This window comes from Lissotriton helveticus, chromosome 12, assembly GCF_964261635.1.
Source record: "Lissotriton helveticus chromosome 12, aLisHel1.1, whole genome shotgun sequence".
NCBI classification, from domain to species: Eukaryota; Metazoa; Chordata; class Amphibia; order Caudata; family Salamandridae; genus Lissotriton; species Lissotriton helveticus.
Genome location: NC_136073.1, coordinates 472,394,355 through 472,404,903, shown reverse-complemented (window position 1 = coordinate 472,404,903; position 10,549 = coordinate 472,394,355). Strand labels below are relative to the sequence as shown.

Sequence of the window (10,549 nt, the reverse complement as noted above, 5' to 3'; positions counted from 1 at the left end):
GAACAACTCCAAACGCTTCACTACCCCATACCTAAATCTAAGGCCTGATCACTAAAAAATCCCTAAACGCTTACTTATCATATATTTACTCAAGCAATGTAAGTACTAGTGTTGCGAATAAGTGATGTAATGTTTTCCGATCTACAAGTTTTTGCACAGTAAAAACACGATGATAAATGTATCACAATATAATGACTGCGAAATAACACTAGCACACCACTTGCTGCGCATGGTAGGTTCTGTGCAGAGGGTGTGGTCTGTGGGATTGCCGTGAACAAAACTCCTTACACTCCTTCATTATTGTACTCCAACAACCGGGTGTAACATGTGTCCTTCGATGTGCTCTGTGCCACAAAAAACACTTTGCATGACCATATCAATATACAGAGAGCTCTGGATACATAACACAGCATATGCCATGCAATTAATCAAGATCCATGACTCCAGAACCTACCGCACGGACTCGGAGTGCAGAATGTGACCTTTCGTCACACAGTACACCCTATCACAAAATTCCAGAACCTGCTGCATACAACTGAGTGCGGCATTGAATTCAGCACTATATAAAAGCATGGCCATTTGCAATAGTTTCAATATGTCATGAATTAAATACAAATTTGTATGTAACAAAATTAAAAAGTTTAATGTCAAAAAATTTACAGTTTCATGCCATAAAAAACGCTTTGCACAAAATAAAATGTACAAGTGTTCAGTGAATACAAGGTGAAGGAAACACTGCATTTCTCTTCTTAAATAAGACTAAAACAGGTAACCATTTGACAATATTTGCCAAATTTAAGTTAAAGCGGAATCACATCAACTTTCACTTAAATCGCCAACTTTTCTTGATCCTTCGAGATCTAAAAAACAAAAGCAAACATGGTTTAAGAAGGTATTCAAATTGTATTTTGCACAATGTATAAACAATGATTCAAGTGCCACAATATGCCACTATTAGCAACTGTGACTGTTATCACAATTAATACGGAGAATGTTTACTGGGTCTGGGAGAGGTTTTCCTTTCACTCGCAGGACCTAGCAGAATTTGGATATGTCACAAAGCCTGAATTTCAGCAGGCACTAATTTTTGTGTAATTTTCTCCACATAGACACTAATTGAAGCAGACCATGAATCGTGGCTGAAAGACATTTTCTCTGCCTACTTTTTAGGGCAAAATATGCATTCACTTTTCACATGAGATGCTGGTAAGTATATTTGATTACATTTCATGCAATTTAAAGATAATTTCACAAAAACGTTTAGCGTTTTTGTTCACCCCAACTTGTACACGATTTGTGGCTTCATTTTTTTAAGGTTATGCTTTTGTGAAAACCACAATGATTCCAGAAGAAACCATTTCACAAATGATGTGCTACAAATTAACAAAAAAACAAGTGCCCACAGTATTTTTTTTCCAAACGGTAGAATTATTAAATTCTTATACAACATAGAAGTATCACAAAAATAATGACAGAATACATTATACAAACAATTTGTGCTCACCATACTACACTAAACATATACAGACAATGTACAGTGTAAACAAAAAAACAATAACAATGGCAAAGGGTCCTAAATTCAATTAAGTGGTATACATGAAAAACTGGAACTTAACACAATCAGAGCTTCTTCCCAATTTTTCAAAGATGCGTTGATGGCATTTTGAACCTCACAACTTTTTGGATCTTCTTCAGGACAGTCACCTTGTATACCAATGGGCTCAAAGACCTTTAAACTCGTTAATCCGACTCATGCAATAGCCATTCCAATTCAGGAAACTACAAGAAATTAAGTAATGCCGGGGAGAGCCTAAGCTTTTCATCGGTTTTAAACAGAGCCTCACTGTCGGCAGTGGAGCAGCTTCATGAGCTTAAAGGTCTTTCAACCCATTGGTGTACTAGGTGATAGGAGACACTTACGCTACAAGTGGGTGGCATTTTTAAGGCTTTATCTCTATAATTCCTTTGGGGACCTCACAGTTCGATTCTCTTTAAATTGGTCTCCTAGGTGACAGGAGACACCTACTCTACAGGTGTTTTAACCTTGGTCTTGGGATGTGATTGCACCAAAACGATCTATGGGGTTTGTCCAGTGGTCAATAACACTCTGTGTTTTCGTTTGCGTGAAAAATATCTCTGTCCAGAAGATGACCTAATAAGTTGTGAGGGTCAAAATGCGGTTGACAGACTCCTTCAAGAGTTCTCAAAACCAGACCACTAAAGAAGTGCACAAAAAATCCATGTGTCATGAAGGAGAGTTTTAAAGGTTACCTAGAGAGGTTCACTAGTATATGCCTTTATAAATATTGTGTATTTCATTCAAGGGTTACAGTCCAAGAAACGTATTCAGTCCAGAATAAATTATTTCAACGCTCTCATCCTGCTCGACCTGTTTGCGGTCTTTGACACTGTCTTCCACAACCCCAGCATCAGAAGACTCTACGAGATTGGCATAAAAGGATCTTCTCTCAAATGTATCAGTTCTTTCCTCACAGGAAGAACCTAGATTGTCAGGCTGCCATCCTGCTCATCAGACACCCAAAAACTGAATTGCAGAGTACCACAGGGTAGTCCCTCAGCCACACCATTTTCAACATATACATGACACTACTCGACATCATCATCTGAGCACAAGACTTCACCTTCATATACACTGATGACACCCAACTCATACTCTTCCTGATGGTAAAAGACAGCCACCACTAGAATCAACTTCACTAACTGCATGAACGTGGTAGACTGGATGTGAACCAACTTCCTAAAGTTCAACTCCAATAAGGCAGAAGTACTGGTCTTCTGCAACACAGCACCCACATAACCACAGGTGCAGCCAATTCAAACTTCTCTTGCACACATACAAAGCCCTATAGAACACAGGACCAGAATACCTGAACATCTGCATACACTTTCACCAACCTACCAGGCACCTATGCTCTTGCTCACTCACACAGTCCTCGCATCTGCAAAAGCAAAACTGGAGGTCCCTCATTCTCCATCATCGCACCCAAGACATAGAAATACCTCCCTCAACACATCAGACAGAGCCTCCTCCACCCTTCTTGAGTCCAGCAGGAAACTGAATACCTGGCTCTTCGTATAAACACCATGGGGACCACATACCTAAACACCTGCCCAAGCTCCTGGATACTCTCTCAGGTGATTAGTGCGCTATACAAATCAACATGACAGAAAATAACAAGGAAGCTTAACATTGCTTTCAAAGACTGCACATTCAGATAGGTTGTCAAAACAATACATTTTTAAGGATTCACAAGCACATGGAACACTTATCACTTTTAGAATTCACAAAAAGTGGGTATTACAATTTTAATAGGATTCATAGCCCCTAAGATTCTATGATGTAGCTCTACTCGTAGGAGCAAGAAGTGGAGAGAAAAGGGGTGCTCCAGGTCAAGAACGCCATAAAAATATTATGCAAACCACAAACTTACATATCTGTGGGCATCACACATTTCTCTCCGACACATTCACAGCCTGGGAGAGTTGGAGATTTACTCCGGCCACCTTCAAGATTAAATCCCTTTCCCAGGTTTGGAAGAGTTCATCCCCAAGATTGGGAAAAGGAATATGCTACTTACCAGTATGCATCTGTTCTTGGCATGTAGAGCTGCAGAGTTGTACATTTAGCAATAGATCGCCACCTGGTGTTGGGCTCGGATGATTGCAGGATGTTGTTGTCTTCTTGGAAGAAGTCTTTGTAGTCACGAGATAGGTGACTCCTCCCTTGGACAATACTGTGCATGGTCACCGACTCCATCCTCAGATTGTTTTTCGCCATGATGGGAAATGATGGAGTTAGTAGAAGTAAAGAGAAAGGATGTTCATGCGTGTGCATCTAAGTAAGATGAGTAGTGGAACGGATACAAGTCCCGGGGAGGCGGGAGGGCATGTACAACTCTGCAGCTCTACATGCCAAGAACAGATGCATACTGGTAAGTAGCATATTCCGTTCGAGGCATATGAGCTGCAGATTGTACATTTAGCAACGATTGTGCAGCAGTGTCTCCCCTAGCGGTGGTCGCTTGTGTCCGTTGCAGCATACTGAAATAGTGTTTTAAGGACAGCTTGGCCTACTGCAGCTTGCTGCTTGGCTTGCACGTCAACACAACAGTGTTTAGTGAAGGTGTGTATGGTAGACCATGTTGCTGCCTTACATATGTCCTCTAGTGGTATGTTTCCTAAGAAAGCCATAGAGGCTCCTAGTTTGCGAGTGGAGTGCGCTCTAGGAGGAACTGTTAGTGTATGTTTAGCTTTTTGATAGCATATTTGAATACACTTTACAATCCATCTGGCAATTCCTCCTTTAGATATGGGATTGCCTTTGTGTGGGGAAGAGAAAGATACAAATAGTTGTTTTGTCTTTCTGAAGGATTTAGTCCTGTCTGTGTAGTATAAAAGAGCTCTTCTAACATCTAGGGTGTGTAAAGCCCTTTCCGCAACAGAGTCTGGTTTTTGGAATAACACTGGTAACTCTACTGATTGGTTAAGGTGAAAAGGAGTAATCACTTTTGGCAGGAATTTTGGATTAGGTCTAAGAACCACTTGGTTAGGGTGTATCTGAAAAAATGGTTCTTCTATTGTGAATGCTTGTATTTCACTAACTCTTCTGAGAGAGGTGATGGCAACAAGGAAGGCAGTCTTCCATGTTAGGAATTGCAATTCACATTTGTGTAAAGGCTCAAAAGGGGGTCCCATGAGTCTTGTAAGGACAATGTTCAGGTTCCATACTGGTGCAGGTGGTAACCTAGGTGGGATTATTCGTTTTAATCCTTCCATAAATGCTTTTATCGCAGGTACTCTAAAGAGAGATAGGTGCTGTCTATTTTGTAAATAGGCTGCAATTGCTGCTAGATGCAGTCGTATGGAAGAATAAGCCAAGTTGGACCTTTGTAGGTGTAGAAGGTAACAAATAATATTTTGGATGGAAACATCCAATGGATCAATGTGATTGTTGCTACAGTATATTGCAAATCTTTTCCACTTAGCAGCATAACATGCTCTAGTGGTGGGTCTTCTAGCTTCTTTAATTATATTCATACATTCTGGTGGTAAGTTTAAGTAGCCAAACTCTAAGACCTCAGGAGCCAGATCGCCAAATTCAGTTGGCTTGGTTCTGGGTGTCTTATTTCTCTATGGTTCTGTGTTAACTAGGATGGCGTGAGCCGTAATTTCTGATGTGGAACCAGTGAGGGATCTAGTAGTGTGGTGAACCACGGCTGGCGTGCCCATGTGGGGGCCACTAGTAATAGTTTGAGAGACTATTTGTCTGAGCTTGCGTACTACTAGTGGAATGAGTGGGAGAGGCGGAAAAGCGTGCACAAATCTGCCTGACCAATTCATCCATATTGCATTCCCCTACGAACGCGTGTGTGGAAACCTGGCGGCGAAGGTTGGGCATTTTGCGTTTTCGTGGGTGGCAAACAGATCTATCTGTGGGTGCCCCCACATTTGGAAGAATGGTTGTAGAACCTGTGGGTGCAACTCCCATTCGTGAATCTGTTGTGATTGACGACTCAACAGATCTGCTATCTGATTGTGAATTCCTGGAAGGTGTTCTACAGTCAGGTGTATGTTTTGAGGGATGGCCCATCTCCAAATGTTCTGTGCAAGCTGGGACAGTTGCAGAGAGTGTGTCCCCCCCTGTTTTTGTATGTAATACATAGCTGTCATATTGTCCGTCCGGATTAGAACAGCTTTGTTTCGTACTTGTACTTGAAAAGTCTTGAGTGCTAGGTAAATCGCTAGCAGCTCTAAATGATTGATGTGGAGCAGTTTTTGTTGGCTGTTCCATTGGCCTTGAGTGGTATAGTGCAGGAGATGGGCTCCCCATCCTGTGAGGGATGCATCTGTTGTCAGCACTATTTGTGGAACAGGTTCTAGGAACGGCCGTCCCTTTGTCAAGTTTTTGGTGTTCCACCATTGCAGAGAGCGATATGTACGGCTGTCTACCAACACCAGGTCTGTGAGCTGACCTTGAGCCTGATTCCACTGTTGTGCTAGACATTCTTGTAGTGGGCGCATTTGCAGTCTTGCATGAGGAACTATGAAGATGCAAGACGCCATCATGCCTATTAGTTTCATGAACACTCTGGCTTGAAGAGAGTGTTGGCATTGAAAAAGGGAGACTAAGCTCTGAATGCTTTGAATCCTCGCTTGACTGGGATAGGCTAGAGCTGCCGATGTGTCTATGGTAGCTCCTAGATATTGGTGAACGTGCGAAGGCTCTAGATGCGACTTGGTGTAGTTTATTGTAAACCCTAAGTCGTGTAATGTTTGAATCGTTTGTTTTGTGTGTTGTACACACTGGTTGAACGATCTTGCTTTTATGAGCCAGTCGTCGAGGTAAGGGAAGACATGTATCTGTTGTCTTCTGAGATGTGCGGCTACTACTGCTAAGCACTTTGTAAACACTCGTGGTGCTGTTGTGACTCCGAATGGAAGGACTTTGAACTGATAGTGTTGTCCTAGTATGACAAATCTTAGATACTTCCTGTGTGCAGGATGTATAGGAATATGAAAATAGGCGTTCTTTAGGTCTAGTGTTGTCAGAAAGTCTCCCTGTTGTAGTAATGGGAGTACTTGTTGTAAAGTGATCATGTGAAAATGATCTGATTGAATGTAGTGGTTTAGGGGCCTGAGGTCGAGGATCGGTCTTAATGTCCCGTCCTTTTTGGGTATTAGGAAATACAGGGAGTAGACTCCTGTTCCTTGTTCCTGTAAGGGGACCTCTTGAATAGCATCTTTTTGTAGAAGTGCTAGAACTTCCTGTTGAAGCAGTGTTATGTGTTCTGTGGACATTGGACGCTGCCTGGGTGGTATGTTTGGGGGGGTTGCTGTGAGTTCTAGGCAGTAGCCATGTTGGATAATTTGTCTTACCCACCTGTCTGTTGTGATGGAATTCCAGACAGGTAGGAACTGTGATAATCTGCCCCCTACAGGGGTGGAATGCTGTAGGGGAGGCAGAGGGAAGTCACTGTTTGGGAGTGGAAGAGGAGCGGTTGTTGTTGTTACTTCTACCTCTTCCCTTATTGTTGTTGCCTTTGTACCCTCCTCTAAAGTAACCCTTATTAGAGGGGGTTTGTGTATGTGTTTTAAAAGATGACGTGTTATCTGCGCCGGTCTGCTTGGAGCCTCCTCTATAAGAGGAGCGACGAAAAGAACTTCTAGTCTGGGTAGATTGTAATGCACCCATAGACTTAGCAGTGTCTGTGTCCTTTTTCATTTTTTCTAGTGTATTATCTACCTCTGGCCCGAACAACTGGTTCTGATTGAAGGGCTGGTTGAGGATGGTAGTTTGTACCTCTGCTTTGAAACCGGAAATGCGTAACCATGCATGACGTCTGAGGATAACACTGGTGTTAACTGCCCTGGATGCTGTGTCAACTACATCTAGTGCGCATTTAATGGAGGCATTAGATATTAGTTTGCCTTCCTGTAAGAGCTCTGCTGCCTGATCTTTGTATTGATCTGGTAGATGTTCCATTAACTTTTCTAGTTGGTCGTAGTGAGCCCTATTGTAGCGTGAGAGTAAGGCTTGTGTGTTTGCTATGCGCCATATGTTTGTTGCTTGTGCAGCAATCCGTTTCCCTGACGCATCAATGATGCTGGTGCTGGTCTATACTTTTTCTGTATTCTTGGATTTAGTACCCTACACCTTACTGGATCTTTAAAAATCTTTGGAGCATGTTTAATGACCCCTTTGATCATAGGTAGTATTCGAGTAGATCTTTGTGACTGCTCAAAAGTGTCTAATAAGAAATCCTCCTCAATGGCATCAGAGTGCATTGGAACTCCGTGGTAAAGTGCAGCTCTGTTTAGTAGATGATTGAACCCAATACTATCCTCTGGAGGGGAAGGTTTTGTTGAGTAGTACTGAGGATCAGGGATGTCTGGTGCATTATTTGGTTGGAAATTATATGCATCATCTTCTTTGGTATATTCTGGGTTGACATCCTCATCCTCATCTAAAGGGTATATATGTGTCTCTGGTACATCATCCCCCCCAACTAAGTCATACTCTTCGTCAGTGTCGTGTGATGATGCAGGAGATTGAGCAGGAGAAGTTATAGGCTCAATATATGAAGCGATAGGAGAGGAAGAAGGTGAAGGAGAGGAAGGGTGCATTGGAGATGCTGCACAATCCTTTTTGGCAGGAACCACAGTTGGAAGTGGTGTGTCTGCTGGTCTCTTTTTGTGTGGAATTGCTTCCACATGTCCAGTTTTTGGATTGATATAGACCTTTTTCTGCTTTGGATCTGGTCTAAATAGTTCTTCCTCTTGTATAATCCTCTTCGGCGCTGATTTCTTCGGTGCCGATAGTGGTTCTTTAGTGTTTTTCGCCTTAGGAGGAGTTATTGAGTCCTGTGGCAATTTCTTCGGTGCCGAAGGTGGTATAGGCTTGTATGTATCAGGCCTTGTGGTCTTTGGTACTGTTATCGAAGATTTCGGCGTGGAGACAGGTTTTGTTGGGCCTGTTGTGCCGGAGTCGTTCTTCCCGTCTTTGTTTTTGGAGCCGGATGGTTTCGGAGTCGAAGCTTTCGGGTCCGTTACTGTTTTTGGTTTCGGCACCGATGCCTGTTTAGGTTTGGGTGCCGAAGAGTCTTTGGGCGCCGAAGGGTGTGTTAGCTTCGGTGCCGAAGAGTCCTTCGGTGTCGAAGGATGTTTCGGTGCCAATGGAGGAGGAGGAGGAATTGGCACATGTGGTTTTTTCGGTGTCGAGGCACCGGAAGGCGTAGTCTTTTTCCTCGGAGCCGAGCCGGAAGGCGGGGCGTCGGAGGGTAAATTTCGGTCTCGACTCGGCCCATGGGTGGAGTGCTGACCATTGCCTTTGGTTTGGGCAGTGTCTGTTGTGCAGGGGCAGAGGTACTCAAGGGTTGTCGAGATGGAATCGAATCGTCCGAGTCCTGTGCTCCTGATATGATCTGGAGATCAGGCGAGTCTTCCTCGGCGACGAGTGGAGCCTCGTCCTCGGAGATATCTTCGAGTGGGTTCTCGTCCTCGGAGACGTCTTCTTCGACGATCTCCTCCTCAAAGATGGCCTCCGGTGCTGATCTCCTCATCTCGTGTCGACGGGCCCTCCGATCCCGAATGGTCTTTTTCGATCGGAAGGAGGCACAGGCTGTGCAGGTCAACTCGTCGTGTTCTGGCGAGAGACAGAGGTTGCAAACCTCGTGATGGTCGCTATGAGGGAATTTTGCTCGACATATCGGGCATCTCTTGAATGGAGTTCTGTCCATGAGGCGTAGGCCGTACGGCGCCGATAGGCCCAACGGCCCGCGTCGACGCACCGGGATGTAGCTGGTGATGTCGAAAAGTGTCTTCGATGTCGAAAGTTGTTTGTCTTAATTTTCACGCTTCGAAAATGCCGAAAAGAGTCTTTTCTAGCCGGAGCGGAAAACTTTCATCCGAACCCAGTGGCGGAAAAAAACAATCTGAGGATGGAGTCGATGACCATGCGCAGTATTGTCCAAGGGAGGAGTCACCTATCTCGTGACTACAAAGACTTCTTCCAAGAAGACAACAACCTGCAATCATCCGATCCCAACACCAGTTGGCGATCTATTGCTAAATGTACAATCTGCAGCTCATATGCCTCGAACAGGTATTACCAATGCAAAACTGCACATTATGCTAGTCTGTAAAGCAGAAATATCACTGCATGTGAGAAAACCAGTATTCACAAACATTTCCGGGCCTATTCTTGAAACAATCAAAAATTGTAAATCTGCACTCAGTCAAGGTCAAAAACCAGAATTTGCAGATTTCCCCCATTGTTTTTTATTTTTTTTTAGGTTCGGGCCTAAATTATGTAAATACTATTTCTTTTCCAATGGTTCTGGATACATACCCAAAAGACTGACAAAGTTATTGGTAAAAAGCAAACTCCAGTTTATCACTCTGTGGCTGAAACATTAAAATAGTTCTGAAACGTGGTTATAACATTAATCACATTAGAATTGGTCGTTATTTTACCCTCAGAAAACAATACCCTATGTGACAAAATACTTACCAGTTGTTAAATCGATAAAATTATCCTCGGACAGTGACGTAGGAAAGGAGAATGAAATGCCCATAGCCTTTCTCAGACCCTCAACACTCACAACATCACCAGGAGCAACTTGCTGAGAAAGTTCTTTCAGATTGCTAGTCACTCTATCGGCTAGAAGTAATGAAATCAAAAGGAGTTATTGAAGGCTTGTGCATTACAGTCTCAGTGAAAAGTGGCAGAAACAAAACACTCATTTAAAAAGGAATTAAAACACAAGTTTTATGCACAATACAGAGTTTTTGTTTTAGCTATTATATATATATATATATATATATATATATATATATATATATATATATATATATATGAAACAAAAACAAACAATGCATGTCATCAAGTATAAATTGACTACAGCGACATCTACATTTTCAAATTTAAAAAAGCATTTTAAAGCACAGGGAGCAGTAAAGTAACATCATAACATATATTATACACCAATCATAAACACTTAAAACAGCATGTCTCAGCAGGAGGATGATC

At 42.7% G+C, this 10,549-nt stretch overlaps 1 protein-coding gene across 1 annotated transcript in view; it reads right to left on the bottom strand.

The window, feature by feature from the left end:
- Positions 1-616: 616 nt before the first annotated feature.
- The window catches only part of BRD7 (bromodomain containing 7), a 259,012-nt gene continuing 249,079 nt past the window's right edge, over positions 617-10,549 (bottom strand). Inside the window, exons 15-16 of the mRNA XM_078668474.1 lie at positions 10,031-10,180; positions 617-860 (exon numbers count right to left, since the gene is read on the bottom strand). Of these exons, the coding sequence (XP_078524600.1) occupies positions 817-860; positions 10,031-10,180 (194 nt within the window). The 3' untranslated portion in view covers positions 617-816. The remainder of the gene's footprint in view (positions 861-10,030; positions 10,181-10,549) is intronic.